The sequence below is a fragment of the Prunus avium genome, chromosome 1 (assembly GCF_965620075.1).
Source record: "Prunus avium chromosome 1, drPruAviu1.hap1.1, whole genome shotgun sequence".
Taxonomy (NCBI): Eukaryota; Viridiplantae; Streptophyta; class Magnoliopsida; order Rosales; family Rosaceae; genus Prunus; species Prunus avium.
Genome location: NC_142284.1, coordinates 39,829,921 through 39,845,585, shown reverse-complemented (window position 1 = coordinate 39,845,585; position 15,665 = coordinate 39,829,921). Strand labels below are relative to the sequence as shown.

At 39.8% G+C, this 15,665-nt stretch overlaps 2 protein-coding genes and 1 pseudogene across 9 annotated transcripts; all 3 read right to left on the bottom strand.

Moving 5' to 3' along the window:
* Positions 1–873: 873 nt before the first annotated feature.
* Positions 874–4,307, bottom strand: UMAMIT36 (nodulin MtN21 /EamA-like transporter family protein). The gene is made up of 8 exons (XM_021974181.2): positions 3,660–4,307; positions 3,465–3,539; positions 2,473–2,589; positions 2,091–2,358; positions 1,789–1,953; positions 1,542–1,693; positions 1,189–1,414; positions 874–1,094 (listed from the first exon to the last, which is right to left on the bottom strand). Exons 1-7 carry the CDS (start codon positions 3,860–3,862, stop codon positions 1,255–1,257), a joined length of 1,140 nt encoding a protein of 379 aa, XP_021829873.2. The 5' UTR covers positions 3,863–4,307; the 3' UTR covers positions 874–1,094; positions 1,189–1,254.
* Positions 4,308–4,566: 259 nt separating this feature from the next.
* LOC110770101 (WAT1-related protein At5g40240) lies at positions 4,567–7,999 on the bottom strand. Of its 8 annotated transcripts, none has more exons than XM_088246665.1 (9): positions 7,509–7,998; positions 7,331–7,393; positions 7,062–7,175; positions 6,413–6,647; positions 6,161–6,319; positions 5,906–6,057; positions 5,564–5,770; positions 4,984–5,467; positions 4,567–4,911 (listed from the first exon to the last, which is right to left on the bottom strand). In XM_088246665.1, exons 1-7 carry the CDS (start codon positions 7,685–7,687, stop codon positions 5,617–5,619), a joined length of 1,056 nt encoding a protein of 351 aa, XP_088102791.1. In that variant the 5' UTR covers positions 7,688–7,998; the 3' UTR covers positions 4,567–4,911; positions 4,984–5,467; positions 5,564–5,616. The 8 variants fall into 8 exon arrangements, with proteins under 8 accessions (XP_088102791.1, XP_088102793.1, XP_088102794.1 ...); XM_088246667.1 differs by having other exon boundaries at positions 4,567–4,890; positions 5,361–5,467; XM_088246668.1 differs by having other exon boundaries at positions 4,567–4,826; positions 5,361–5,467.
* Positions 8,000–10,080: 2,081 nt separating this feature from the next.
* Positions 10,081–12,744, bottom strand: LOC110770077 (WAT1-related protein At5g40240-like; annotated as a pseudogene).
* Between the last annotated feature and the right edge of the window lie 2,921 nt (positions 12,745–15,665).

The window sequence follows — 15,665 nt, the reverse complement described above, 5'->3', positions numbered from 1 at the left end:
GATGGAGTAGAAAGAAAGGAGAAGAAATCACAATAAGGCAACAACGCAGTAGGCGACTAGTCGCTTTGGCCATGTGACCGGTCGGTTTTGGCCGATGCTCTTGTTGGCGTCTTTGTCTCCAAAGACAAGTCGCTCATTCATGTAGACCGGTCGCCTCGTGAATAGTGTCGGGCGTATGTTTGATGTTTAGGCGTGTTTTGACGAGGTTCTCCTATTATTTTGGGGTTTTCTAGCCTAATTTAATACGGTTTTAGTTTCCTACTCCTAGGTAACTTGTAGCAAAAGTCCTATGCATTATAAATAGGACTTTTAGGGCTAGGTTAATTTATAAGAGAGAGATATAAGAGAATTCAAGAAGGAATTCTAGGGTGTTTTCAAGGGCATCATGGGTTTAAGCAAGGGTGAGAGAAAAGAGAGCTAAGGTTCATGTGAGAGCTAAGCGGGTTCAAGTTGTAACCAAAATTGTTTTTACATACTAGTGAATTTCTCAGGTGGATCACCAAGAGAACATGGGCACGAGGCCGAACCTCTATAAATCTTTGTGTTCTTGTGTGTTTGTTTTTTTCTCTTCGGTGTGCGTGTGTTTTATTCTCAAAAGGGGTTTGTGTGTGTGTCGTCGCATAATCTATCAATGACAATGTCTTGGAGTGTTTCCGCACAACAAAACTTGGGTCTGATATGATATGATATGATATTTATGATGCTCAAGATTCATGACATCCAATGTGGATCAAATGTTGAACCTGAAAATCACTCATAATAAACCCATCATCGTACAAATCATTTTTGTCAAGACAATCATCACTTTCTTCACTTCAGTAAAACGGTTTTTGTCAAAACTCTAACATCAGTTAATTACATTCAAACAAATCATAACACTAACAAGACAGAAAAAGGATGAATTTAAGACACCCTTTGCAATAATTTCATTGCTTTTCTTTCCATACACTCACATTATCCAATAACATTCAGGTACAAAATATAGACCATACCACCATCATCACCATATTCACAAAAAAGAAAAAGAAAAAAAGAATGATGCATGTTCCCTTGTAATTATCAGATATAAAGCTTGATGAAATGATCTCGAAACCCTGCACATATATATGCTACAATGTATCAGACGAAAGGTAAAGGCAATGAATATGTACAAAATGATCTGATATGCAATTTGAGTTTGAGACTTACAAGTGAGAATGCTAGGAGCCTTCTTTCTTCTCAAGGCTCAAGCTTTCCCTTCTGTTTGAGATTAATCTATACATTATTTTCTTCTTGCAAGAGAGGGACTTTCCTCTCAGAATTAGGTTCCAGCCTCTCATCAACACATTGTTGGTCTTGCTGCCCTTCATCTTCTCTGATTTGTCCCCATGATATTACAAAATACCCCATTCCTATTACTACTGATCCTATCACACTGCAAAAACAAAATTAAAAAGGAAACCAATGTGTTTAATTTGGTTAGCATTTAGCCCTTGAGCTCTGCCATAAGTTCTTATATGTCTAGAGTAAATAGATTGGAAGACAAATTTCTAATAAATTACCTTCCATAATGCAGACTGTTTGCAGATAAGCTGACACCAAAAATGGTAGCAAAAACAATCCCAAATGGCTTGAACAGCGGTACATAGTATGGACCCTTTATGCTCATGCACCAATTGTGAACCCGGCTTCGAACTAGACCCCCAAAAATTGCCTACAACAGAGCATATATGCAAAGTCTTGTGATGACATACAGCGAAGTTGATCAACTTAATTAAAAGCTATGTTATGTGCTAATTAATTACTTACTGTTAAAATAATGAGAAGGAGCTCCATGTTGAGTTTTAATCTCCAAGCACTTGGGTTTCTTTCTAAGAACAAGGACAATATTGCGCTCTGTATTGTCCCAAGCAAGCTATAAAAAGTTACCACTTCCATTGCTTCCACTTCCGGATGTAGTTTCATGGTTCCCAGCTAAGTAACCAATTAGAGATTGAACAAGTAAAAACAAGAGGACAAAAAACACAAGTATAGGAAATTAAAGTGATTATATGGAGAAGTGATTATTCGTCTATCCATAATCACTCCCATATGAGCCCTTAATTAATTACCTGAATGATGTTCCATACTGAGACAGATAAAGAAGCAGATGCCAGTAAAATGCCACCCACAACCCAATGTTCTGTTGGTTCTGAGGAGAAGACCAAAAGTGCTTTCTGTGCTAAGACTGGAAGTTGCTTCCCAGGTGAAGAAGAAACTGAAGATGTTCTTATATATGCACCCTTGTAGAATTCAACCGCTACTGCCCCAATGATTGATATTATTGTCCCACTTACTTTGGCCTGGAAGCTTGAGCTTCTCCAATCTAGCCTTGTCCTTCTGTAGAGATAATTTGGGTTAATTTAAAGCAGCACCTTTCTCTCTCTTTAATGGTAAAAAAAGTTAAAACACTAGATGATGAAAGGAACAAGTTGAGTTGAGGGAAGAATTAACCTGAGAATGATGGAGAGCAGGAAGGAAAACGTTGGGATCATTAGGCCCATGGCACACACAAGAATTGGAGAACTGTAACTTAGGCCTAGGAATCCAAGGTTCTGAGATATTGTTATCCTACAAAGAGAGAATTAAAGTAAGTATTGCTACAAGAACATTTTTTTATATTTTTATTTTTATTGAAACATTACTTGAAGGTTGAGAATATGGATGAACATCTTTGCATTAGGACTATTTTCCTAAAACATCCAAAAGCTTAATGCCTGGGACTAATCAAAGAAGAAGCCCAACAAAGACTTGGTACTTTGGGCTTGGATAGAGTTGGAGAAACAAAATGAAGGGTATGATAGCAAATTTACTTTGGGTTTGAAACGTTGAATTTAATTGACCTCTTTGTTTTCTAGGCCAGGAGATTCAGGGGAGGAAATTTATTTGTATTTTTTTTTAAAATGAGTAAATGGGGATTGAGTAAACAAAAAAAAAAAAAAAAAAAAAAAACAAAGAATAAGAAGAAGAAAAGAAGAGTAGGCAAAAATTTGAGAATTTATTTATTTTTGAAACTAGGCTAAAATTGGTATTAATGATGATATTGGGGTGTTAACCCACGTAGTTAAGGCAGTGTGCATGTCATTTTGTATCCAAGCTTGATTCCCCTCCTATTATATTAGAGTAGTTTAGAATATCAATTTGTAAAAAAACAAAATACTTAAAATGAAATATTTGTTGAATATTATATAACCCAAAAATTGATGAACGTATTGGCAATTTACAATGTTGCCCTTCAACTAACAGAGACTAGGCCCACCACCACCATACTATAGCAGAATATTCTGAGGCTTGTTGTTGGGGTCAACTCGAGAATCCATGGATTCAGGGTGAATGGTATCCTTTTCCCTTGGGAGAGGGAGAGGGAGGAGGCATAGGTGTTTAAAGTTTATGTAACGTAAAAGCCTATGAGATGAGATGAGATGAAATGAGAAGTACAAACCGACCCTGTTAAACCCAAGAAGAAGCATCGCACGAACAGATTCAAGCTGAAGAGTGACTGTTCTCTTCTGCCTCTGTTTCTGCAGTAAATTCACGAGAAAAAGAAGAACAAGTTACAAACCAAGTATGTGTTTGTGTGTGTTTGAGAGAGAGAGAGAGAGAGAGAGAGAGAGAGAGAGAGAGGTAGAAAGAAAGAGAACCTGGGGCAGTGAAAGATGAAAGAGTAGAGGAGGAGCATGAGAGAGGAAAGGGCGTGGGTGTAGACGACAAATACAAAAGGGCTCATGCCATCAATTGTCATGACAGTTTTTGCCCAAATGGTTAATATTATGGTACAACCTTCCATTGTCACCATAACTGAAAACGGCAGCGCTTCCCATAGCTGAACACTTCTCATCCACATCACTTGTGATCACTTCTCTTAATTTGCATGTATGTACATGATATGTAAGAAGAAAAGAAGAACAAGAACAAGCAGCAGCAGCAGAAGAAGAAGACTCTGTCTATGTTTTGATTCTCTTTCTCTATATATTTATGGAGCAACAATAAAAGAGGGAGAGGGAGGGCAACCCTTGGGAAAATAAAGCAGCTACTTGAAAAGGAGAAGTAGCTACTCGGATATATTACACATTTCAAATTATTATTAATGGCAGCGAAGGAGGCTGACCTTTGTGGGGCAAAGGTTTCTTGTACATGTTGCTTTCGTTTTTGGCCTAAACTTGGCTACATGTTTGCCATTCATTCGGCCCTCACTCTAATACTTGTTTTTAGTGCTCGCCAACTGAGCAACTCTATTACTAATATGTTGTTTGTGGGCTTATGACTTTTTTTCAAAGCTAGAAATTATGTTTGCATTTAAATAATTTATAACCACAGGATGCAAATGAAAGCTCTGTCTTACTTGGGATTTTCCGGTAACATCTTCAACCACCTTACCAGTTTATAGTATTACTTCATAGCTTCTTACGCAAGTTTTTGTGCTGCTTTGGATGGAATTTCATGCCAGCTTTTGTTACTATTAGCATATTTCCGGGATGAAATTCCTGTTTCAGTGAATATGTTCATCTGCCCAAATGACCCAGCATTTCAATTTTAACTCACCCAGTATTGGATGTATGAAAGCTCTTGATATATATGATTATAAGATTCTTATATTGTATTTGATTACACAGTTGAAAATATGTTCAAGAACTTTGGCCTTTGCCATCATTTTCTCCCCACAATGCCTGATTCCAACATTATTACCTTATTTACCACAAGTAATGAAGGATATCATACATCTAAAAACCAAAGAGAAATAGTAGATTTCACTTCCAAGCAAAGGAGCTGCTCCTCACTGACATGTTGCTCTTGAGGCAGCTTTGACCCTGCAAACTCAATATTCAACTCATGCTGCTGATACCTTTGATCATGCTCCACATGTTCATGACCCTACATTACATGGAAAATAAACTGTTATTTTCTATTTAATACTTTTCAGAAAATTCTTCCCTCAGGTGTCTGGGGGCATATTATGAAGATAACTACCAAAACTAACAAACAAAGTTTCTTAAAAAGAATACATATGTGCAGGAAAACATCAAACATAAGTCTCCATATCCTTATTGGAAAGTAGACAAGATAATCATCAATTAAGAGTATAACTACAAGTGCATTGACAATATAAAATACAGAGAAACTCTACAAATGAATTACAAACGCTTTAGTAGTTCGAAAGGTTCATTAATGGCAAGCCAATAAAACTGCCTCCTCATGCAATGAGGAGCCAGATAGTGCCAGCCAATCCAACTTGAATCGTCTTTTGAAATTTCTACTCTCTCTTGGACCTTCTTTAAAATGAAACAGATGCATCATAACATTTAGTATCAATGAGCACAACATACTTCTCATGGTATTTGCACCTTTACAGCAAACTTGCAACTATGCTCAGTTTGCACCAACAAACTGCCTTTGGATGTATGCAGGATTACCATCTTCCAGGAAAAAGAAAAAAGAGTAGAAGCATGGCCTGAGCAAAACAACTCCCACGATAACCAATCCCAGTTTTCAAAAATGATGGAAAGGGTAGCATTTTAAAAGAACTAAGACAAAAGCAACAGAGTACCCATGTTTTTTGGCAAGAGAGACCTCACAGGGCGATGTACTGCAAAGAAACTTCTATATTTCTTCAATATGGCTCTGCAATAAAGGGACCCGTTGTTTACTTGATGCCACACTCCTTGCCCCTGCATCATCATCCATCTTCTCTTCTTTTGCTTTTCCCCACATCACAGAATAAAATCCAATGACAATAACAATTGCTCCTATCAAACTGCAGCATTCAGAAAATGTAAACTAAGATGTTGAATTAATGCCCTTTAGGATTTTTCAACAGGAAAAACTGGTGCTGCTCCAAAGTCGGCATTTTGATATGGTATTTATGGGGAAAAAAATGATAAAACCGTACCTTCCAAGGTAGAAAGTATCTCCTAAGAAGGTGACACCAACGAAAACTGTAATGACAATCCCCAAAGGCTTGAACAGAGCTACAAAAACAGGCCCTGTCCTGTGAAGGCACCAAGTACATACACCAACCTGGAATGCTGAGCCAAAGACTCCCTGCAAGAGTAGAATCTAAAGTTTGAGCATCGTAGGTTGATGTTTGAGAAAATATTTCAATGCAATAGGTATAGACATGGTTTGGATTTGGTTATCTAATTACCGAGTATAGAACAGCGATCAACCTGATTTTAGGCTTCAATTCCCACGCACTTAGGTCTCTTTCTACAGTCAAAGAGACTACTACAGATTGAATAGCCACAAAGAAGCAATAATAAAATACCATAATCAGCTCTGCGGGGTATTTCTCTAGAACTGATGCCTGAAACATAGACAAGGGATAGTAACTAGTCTTAAAATTCTAACCAAACTCCACACTTTCACGACAGTTTTAATTAAATTTTACAGATTTCACCTGTACTATAAGCCAAGATGAGCTCAACACACAATTAAGCGCAATGCACATTCCTCCAAGGACCCAGTTTGATTGTTCCAAGAAAAGTTGGTTATGAGACAATATATCAGTTGAGGATGTCATCAGAAGTGGGGGGCCCTTGTAAAGAGTAACAATGAAAGCCCCTGAAATTGAAACTATTGTTCCCAAGATTTTAGCAAGGCTACTGGAGCTTCTCCCATCAATTCTTTCCATTCTGAAATCACCCAGTTGAATGAATTTAGAAACAGGTGACAGTCAAAGATTACCAGTCTACCAGTGTCTCAAAATTACACTGTACAACTCTTATCTGGAATGAGAGAAAAGTTCTTCTGCTGAAATTCTCATTGGAAACAAGAAAGCAAGATAATTGAACTATTTACATGGTTCTTCTACAGAGACCTCTAGAAACAGAACAGGTAAAGCAATGTCATGGTCCTCATGGATACATCACAAGAAAAAAAAAACTAAGGTTCAGGATTCATTAACAAAATAAGACAATTATGATAGATCATAGTTCAGAATAAAGGAAAAACAAGGATTCTCAAGTCCATTGAAGGCAAAAGTGAAATAGGTAATCATAGAGGGTGGTCACAATTTGCAGTGTGAGTAAATAAGAGGAGGGCATGACCTGAAGATGACTGCCAGTATAAAGGTAAAAGCTGGAATGAGGTTGAGCATAGCCGTGCTCAGAGTAGGAGAGCTCAAATTAATCCCAGCATACCCAAAAAACTGCGCCATGAATCTGCAAAACGCTAATATCAATCAAACCCACTAAACAGAATCCGCTAAAACACACCAACGAATTAAAAGCGTCAAATGTGCACACAATACCACCCCCAAAATGCAACCTTTAATTTCCTATGTGGGATTTTATTATAGATGAAAATCGTAACTTACCCAATTAGACCAAGCAAGAAGAACCAACAGAGGGTAGAGAAAGTGAGAGGAGGACGCTCGGATCTACCAAGAACATAAGAGCAACGAAAGGAATTACTTTTGTGATCAAAGTAGGAAATTATAGTAAAAACAAAATCTTTGGTTTCTGGGTAGTTCACAAAGAGTAAGATTCAATCACCTGTGGAAGGCTAAGGAAATTGGGAGGAGGATAAGGGCTGCAAGAGCGTTTGAGTAGCAGAGAAAGATGAGGTTGCTCATGCCATTAGACATGGCTACTTTGCTCACTATAATTAGCCCAGCTTGTGCACTCTCAGCCAACACCATCCCAACTATTGGTAGTGCTGGAACCTTCCCCATGACTCTGTTTTTCTTCTTCTTCTTCTTGTTTTTGGTTCTTCAATCTCAGAGCCAGAATGCAGAGACTCAAACTCGTCTCTTGGAAAGTGTTAAATCGTGAAGTTAAAAACTCAACTTCGATGCCCCACCATATGCAGACATGTAGTTGGTAGAAGCCTAGAGCCGAGACGGAGTCAAATAATGTGAAGAAGAGTGAAGACAAACGAAGATGAATATTCCAAGTGACTAAATTTGATTGAATGGCACCACTTGGGTCGCCCAATTGCATGTTATCTTCAAGCCGGTAGGCTTAAAACTATTGTTTTATATACACGGTTCGTTTGTATTGCATCATTTTATGTCTGCTGTGAGTCACAGCCGCCACTATAGGCAGGAAGGAAACACGTGCAAGAATTCTTTGATGCATAATGTTGGCTAGGTTCATAACAGCCCAACAATATACAATCATTTACAATCGTCCATTGTTTTTTGTTTTTTTGTTTAAGGAAAGAAAAACCTTGAAGAAAGGGACAAGAGCCCAAGTTGTGAGATTCAGTAGCTTTCTATAATTTGAAATGTTCCGCTAGAATTTCACACTTCTTTCCTTCAGAGCCATTAGATATGGTGCCCTTTTGCAAAAAGAGCTGATGATGAGGCCCTATATGTATAAGTAAAATAATAATTTTTCAATTTTTTTTAAGGATAGAAATTAACCTGATTTATTAGGTTTCTTGCAATCATATGATGGCTAATTCCAAATACAACACATAATTTATAAATTCTGATATGAGAGAGAGAGAGAGGTGTGGTGGAGGAGCACGCATAGCAGGCTTTTTGCCTTGCCAAAGAGTAAATAAGAATTTTTTTTGGACGGGAGAGTCAAGTAGAAGTTGGGAAGAAGTGAATTTGGGGCTAAATGAAAGAAAAGCAATTTGGGAGTAGCAAGGAGAGCACGCCGCACGCACGCATGACTCACGAGTATTTTTTTTAATTTGTTATAATGCTTAGAACAAAAAATTGCACGTTAGGAATAAAAAAAATAATGTTTTGGAATAAAAATTTGCTTAGAACGAAAAGTAGCAGAAAATATATAATATAATGCTGGGTTAGGCCTCATCATTTGGTCCGCGGGCTCATGGGCCGATGGGGGCCCGCCCGGCCCATCGAAAAAAAGCCCGGCTCGGCCCGTTATGGGCTTTGAGATGGCCCGGCCCGCTTTGGGCCGGGCCGAACTTGGGCTTGAGTGTTTGAAGCCCGGCCCGACCCATAGGCCCGGCCCGATTAGGCCCAAGAAAGCTCGGCCCGGCCTGCCCACAAAAGCCCGACCCGTTAGGCCCGCATACATATATAATTATGTATAAATAAGAGTTTAGGATTAGGATTATATCACTTAAATCACATATATAATTTGTTTCATTTCATTTGCTTTTCTTTACTCATTCCTAGTTTTATAATTGGATGATTAGCACATTAATTTAATTTGTGTCAATTATTAATACAACAATTATATATATATATAAATAAGATGAACAACATATCATATCACCAAATATAATCATATCACGAAACATAATCGTACCACCAAATATAATCATGCTTTTTGAACACATCACCAAACATTTGCATATTTATTCATACCATCCTTTAAAAAAAAATAAAAATTTATACTTATTATTTTTAAAAATTATTTCTTAAAACGTATTACGGTCTAATTATGTAATAACCTCAAAAACAATACTTGGTTTTATTATTTTTGTAGAAAATCTTATTAAGTTGTGTGACTTTATTAGGTGTTTTATGAATTTGGTTTGATGTGAAAATATTGGAATTAAGTGAGTTTAATCTCAAATTTGGACTAAAATGCCCTTATGATTAAGTTTATGATTTTTTTCGATTGAAGTAGGCCCGTTTTGGCCCGGCTCGGCCCGATGGGCTTTCTCAAGCCCGGCTCATGGGTCGGGCTTGGGCTTTGAATTTTCTAAAAAAACCCGGCCCGATCCAACCCGCTATTTTCTCTCTCATCTTTAAAGCCCAGCCCGGCCCGGCCCAAGCCCATTAAATTTGGGCCGGGCTAGTCCGGCCCGGCCCACTGACGAGCCCTATGCTGGGTTTTTAAAACATTTGGAGGCCCCTAAATTTTGGAGGCCCTGTGCAGTTGCACGGCCCGCACATGCCATGGGCCGCCTCTGCTTTCCTTTATGTTTACATTTTGATATGCATTGAGAAAACTCTATAATACAACAATGTATACTATCATCACCTCCTTTAACCGTTAGAGGTGACGGGTTCACTTAGGATATAAAGTGATAACCACCGTTGAGGATCTTTCCCCTGAGAATATAAAGCAATAATCACCGTTGGATCTGCAATGTATCCCATACATCGTCGTTGTACGGTGTACGTTGACGTGATATCTACAAAGAAGACTTCTGCACTACTGCTCTTGTATATTGTTTGGTAGCAGAGGGACCTTATTTTGGCCTAATGATTCGACCAGCTCCTCTTCTGTGGCCTTCCCCGACATCATCGCATAAAATCCAATAACAATTATGAGTGCACCAACCAAACTGCAAGATTGTTCCAAAATTTTCAATAATTTGCTAAGAATAATTCTTTCTTAATCATGAACCAGACTTCTTAACAGGCCAAAGACTTTGTCAACCAGCTGTAGCTTTCACTAACTTCAATTATTTCAATCAAACAAAAATTAGAATTCAATTCAGCCTGATGTTTACTATTCTTTTGCCCCTCCACAACCTCCAACTTAAGTAATAAAGACTAAAGATGACAGCAACAAGTTACAACAAACACTTGAATAGCACAGGTGGCAAGGTTGAAACAAATGAGATGAACAATATTTATACCTTCCAAGATAGACTGAATCTCCCAAAAAGATGACACCCATGATCACACTAAAAATTATTCCAAGAGGCTTGAACATAGAACAGAAAAAAGCTCCAGCCGTCCACACGCACCAAGTGACTAAACTGTAGCGAAGAACAATCGAAACAATTCCCTATATATGGTGATCGTGCAAAAAGAATTTAATTGCATCCACCAGTATACTTGATTACGAAAAATCTTTCAAATTCAAAACATGATAGGGTTGCTATTCTCTTACAGCGTATAAAATAGCAATCAGCCCTGTTGACGCCAAAAAGTGGTTCTTTGACTTAGAGGGTCAACTTAGTAAATTTGTATCTTCGGTAGCCCTGACGCTTCGGTAGGCTGTGTGATCTGCAATAAAAGCAAACGCACGGTAGGACCTAGGGCACCGGTGTGGTACCGGCCGAAGGCTCTCCGATGCTTAAGTAAGTTCGGGAATAGAAAGTTCAACTGACAGATCAATAGGCTTGTATGCCGTAAGTTCTGATTACCTCCATTTTGGGATAGTTGGCCTCCTTTTATAGCTCTTGGGAGGTGTGCATTTTGTTGATTATTTCGATGTGGGACTGTGGGCGTCGCTTGGGAGCGCGCCACGTGTCCCAGGAGAGGACGTTGCCCTAATGGAGAGATCGGTAGGTAGGGTGCCGAGGGTACCTCTGACCAAGCCCAGTTTCCTCCACGTGTCTTGCTGTCATTGGCTGTTTAATTTGGGTGTAAACAAGCCCCATGTCCAGCCTTAGCTCCCAGGCACTTGCATCTCTAACTGCAACTAAAGTAAATGCTACAGAGTGAATGGTTGCAAATAAGCATTGGTAAAAGACTATGAACACCACTGCTGGGTACTTCTTAACGACAAATGCCTGCAAACATTTGCTTGTTCTTTACTTCCGGCTCTAGAAAGGGTAATGGAATTGGTAATAGGCCTAGTTCAATGCATAATGTACCATAAATAAGTTGAGAAGGCTTCAGCTGCAAGAAAAAGCCCTCCCAGAATCCAGTTTGATTGTGATGAGAAAAGGAGTTGATTGGGTGAATTGGAAAGTAATATTGATTGCTTTATGATTGGCAGGCCTTTGTAGAATGTTACAACAAATGCTCCTGTGATTGATACTATGGTTCCACAAACTTTTGCTTGGCTGCTTGAGCTTCTCCAGTTCACCTTTTCCATCCTAAAACCACCCATTTCAAACAATTGAAGCATATTTCTTTTTACATAACAACAAAGACGACCTAATTGCAGAGTTTTCACCCTTAATTTCACTGGCATCCTCTGTTCCAATTAGTGGAAAACCAGAGGACAGCTGACCCGTTATAAAAGCTGCAGCGCTATAACTCATTTTCCAAAATTTGTTTTTGAATATGAAAGTCCTTGTCACTTCTTCAAATGTAGCCACTCAAGCTGTAGATTTGATTATCCTATTTCTCACCAACTCTTGTGATTAGATTATCCCATTGTACTTGGTTTCATACGAAATCAACTATAAACAGAAAGTTTAATATCTTTAGTCAAAGTCATGCACATATTCGCTCAGCAGTGGTCCCCAAGTTCAAACCATTCTTACTATCAGAAAAAAAGCAGAACCTGAAAATGATGGCAAGTAAGAAAGTGAATGCTGGGATGAGGTTAAGCATGGCCGTGGCAAGCGTGGGAGAGCTGTATGCTATGCCGATATTTCCAAATATCTGAGATGAACATCTGCATGGAGTAAGTAGAACAAATTCAAATGACCTCTATCTTTCTCCAGAATATGTGCATCAATAAGAACCAAAGAACAAAAAAAAAGGTCTCTAAAAGAGTGGAGTTGCTTTTTACGAACCCAAACAGGGCAAGCATGAAGATTCTGCAAAGTATGGAGAGGGTAAGGGGAGGGCGCTCTGATCTGCATATAGACCAGAAATTCAAAGTAACAAGAAAAGAATAGACAATAATGTCACACTTTATTCACCACACTGTAAAATAAATATATAAATGAAAGAAAGAGAGGAATTATATGTAACCTGTGGAAGGTGAGGATGTAAGGGAGAAGAATGAGGGCAGAGAGAGCATTGGCGTAGACGACGATGATGTATTCGTTGGTCCCTTTGGACATGGCTGCTTTGTTCAGTATCATACTCCCAGTCTGAGCCATAATCGCCACCACCATTCCAATAAATGGCAGAAATTTATCCATGCTCATCCGCTCTCTCTCTCTCTCTCTCTGACACACACAGAGTCAGAAACACAGGTACACATGAAGAAGAACCCACATCCCTGTTATTTACTTTGTCATAATCAGCTACAGTAATTTCCTGAATTATGGATGTGGGTTACTATTGAGGGTTCCTAAACCACTTGGCCTGTTTCAATTCTTTCCCCACGTACTTAATTTTGTTGTAGTGGAAGAAATGCATGGTTTGTATTTTTGTAATAGTTAATTCTCTTTCTTTGTCAAAAGTTGTATTTTTGGATGCAAAATATATTTTTCATAGAGCATTCTACGTGCAACCATGTAGATTTTTTTTCTGAGCAACGCTAAAAGTATGGGAGCAAATTTCCTCACAAGAATATTCGATTGGAAAGATTCCCCTTTTTTTCTTCGCCGCCTCTTTCTCCTTGCAAAATAAATTGGATAAGAGGATCACACTCGGGGGTGTTGGCCAAAGGCCCTCCGATGCCTAAGTTAGTTCAATTGATTTAGGGAAAAACCAATAGCTAAATAGGGTACAGAGATATATATGTAAAGTGTAAACCGGGCGGCCGGAGCCTTATGTAAAAGAGAGAGAGAGAGAGAGAGAGAGAGAGAGAGAGAGAGAGAGAGAGAGAGAGATGAGGTGGCTAGGATTTGTGAGGGGAAGATCTCTACAGAGTTTTAGTAGAAATTCTGACGTACCCCAATTTGGTGAGGTTGGTGAGGTTGGTGTATTTAGGGATTTAAATCAAATCCCTAATTGTGGTAGGTATTCGATCAATTCCTAATTTGATTAGGTAACTCCTCTTCTAATTGGGAAATGTGGTAGGAATCAAATCAATTCTCAACCTAATTAGGTAACATTCAATTTAATTGGGTAATCCCCAATTAAATTGAGTAACTCCCAATTAGGTTGAATAATTCCCAATTAGGTCAAACAATCCCCAAATGGGAGGAATTATTTGACCTAGGGTTCTGATTTAATTCGGTTCCCACAAATGCCCCCCAGCTTTTGCATGGCGTGTGGTGGCATGTAGGAGATGTGAATCAACTATTGGGTTGTCTAGCTGTAATTGGGCTTCCTTCTATGACTTGGGCTCCTAAGTGGAGGAAGTTGGTGGTCTGCCCCCTGCTTAGGATGTTGAGAGATGGGAGCAGAATGGTCCAGATTCTGATGATCTGCCAGTTGGGCAGGAGGAGTGTTCTGCTCAATCTCTCCCAAAGAGAAAGGCTGCTGCCAAGTCTTCAAGAGATGAAGCTACTCCTTCGCAGATAGAGAATGTGTCTCCATTGAGGAAGAAGCCAAGGTTCCCTTATGCTGAGAAGACTCAAGTGGGGTCTGCTCCATCATCATCTGCCAGGGCCAAACATCTCGTGGGCGCATATAGCACGAAGGCTGGTGGTATGCGTGGTGTTCGGGGTGTTCTGCCCAAGCCTCATGCTGACAAGCTTGAAAACCATGATCTGCTTTGTGAGGCAGCTCGTGCCTAATCTAGTTCTGCCAAGCGTCAAAGAGATGCAGACATTCCTCCTCGAAGTTTGAGTCATCTGCATCTGTCAAAAGATGGAGATCGAAGCGGGAGGTCTGGTCATGATCCAGCTGTTGAGTCACGGGCAGTCAAGCGTGGAGTTGATTCAGTATCTTTGAATCCTTTAGAGGTGAGGTTGGCGAAGGCTAAGAAGATGAGAGAGTCATCTGCTCGGGCGAAGGGTTCTTCTTTAGTGTCGGCGGTTGATCCCAAGGCGAACAAGTCTAGCCCTGCAAGGGATGCATGCATGTCTGATCTACTCAAGACGAACTTCCTATCAAACTCGTCCTCCTGTGCTGAGTTGGTCGATCACATCTGTCAGGCCGGGGATCTTGGCACATTCTCGAGCCTTTCCTTGGAAAAACAAAAGGAAGCAACATTGCATCTGCCTTAAAAAAGGAGTAGTTCTTGTTGCTGAAACTATCCGATACTCATCTGCTGTTGCCCCCTCTTTTGCTGGTTACTTGGTTAGTCGAAAAGATGCCTACTTCCGTCTTGAGCGCAAGAATGTTGATGTCTCCTTTAGTTATGACAACCTTCTGGCTAGATTTGGCGCCTATAACAAGTCTGCTGAAAAGTCCAAGTTTGAAGCTACCATGAATGCGTACAAGCTGGGCTACTTAGACTGCTCAAATGGAAATGATCCCTTCTATGCCATTGGAGATGGAGACATCGAGATGCTTTGTTCTGACTTTCTCCATGTGCAAAGTGAGAATGTTAATGCTGTGAACATGGAAGGAGCTGAAGAATAGGCAACTGGAGCGGATGAAGCTGAGGAGGACGCAGTAGATGAGATGATGGCAGACGTTGCGGAGCAGGCAAACGAAGCTGCTGAAGGCATGGCTGATTAGGTGGATGCAGAAGAGGCTGCAGATCAAGGGTCTCCTACTAGCACCTCGGAGTAGATGCGTACTTCTTTATTTCTTTTCGGCTTTTGTACTCTGCTTTCTTGTTTAGAATAATTGGTCTTATTCGACCATCTTCCTTTTGTTGAACTTGGTCGGTTGGTCAGCTTGCTATGGAAATTTCAATTATTTTTTCAACTTCAATCTGCATATTGACTTGTGAACTGCTTGAGTAACCAGCTTGTATTTTGATTGCGCATCTCCCTTTGGAGATTTATGAGTGCCGAGGTACCCCTTGAGAGACTTCGGGCGTGTTCTGCATATCTCGTAGGATGTTTTCCATTAGGAAATTGACAAGTGCAAGGGTCCCCCTTGAGGGACTCCGAGCGTGTTCTACTAGTCCCGTAGGATGTTTTGGTTGTTACCCTACATCTCCCGAAGGACGCTGCTTATGGGCAACTGCATGACTATCCTGCCCCCCTTGGGAAACGGATAGGAACCTGGATACTTCCCTCAGAAAGCATGGAGACCTCCTTTTAGGAAATTCCTGGCTCACCCTGCGTCTCCCTTA

Bases quoted from the DNA above. Each gene is read 5' to 3' on its own strand.
- LOC110770101 (XM_088246669.1), bottom strand. From the start codon at position 7,687: ATGGGGAAGGTTCCAGCACTACCAATAGTTGGGATGGTGTTGGCTGAG. The intron at 7,394-7,508 runs GTGATTGAATCT...TGTTCTTGGTAG, and splicing joins ATTTCCTTAGCCTTCCACAG to ATCCGAGCGTCCTCCTCTCA. The intron at 6,648-7,061 runs GTCATGCCCTCC...GGGTGATTTCAG, and splicing joins ATACTGGCAGTCATCTTCAG to AATGGAAAGAATTGATGGGA.
- UMAMIT36 (XM_021974181.2), bottom strand. From the start codon at position 3,862: ATGTGGATGAGAAGTGTTCAGCTATGGGAAGCGCTGCCGTTTTCAGTT. The intron at 2,359-2,472 runs GTTAATTCTTCC...TTATCTCTACAG, and splicing joins CTGCTCTCCATCATTCTCAG to AAGGACAAGGCTAGATTGGA. The intron at 1,415-1,541 runs GTAATTTATTAG...TTGTTTTTGCAG, and splicing joins AACAGTCTGCATTATGGAAG to TGTGATAGGATCAGTAGTAA.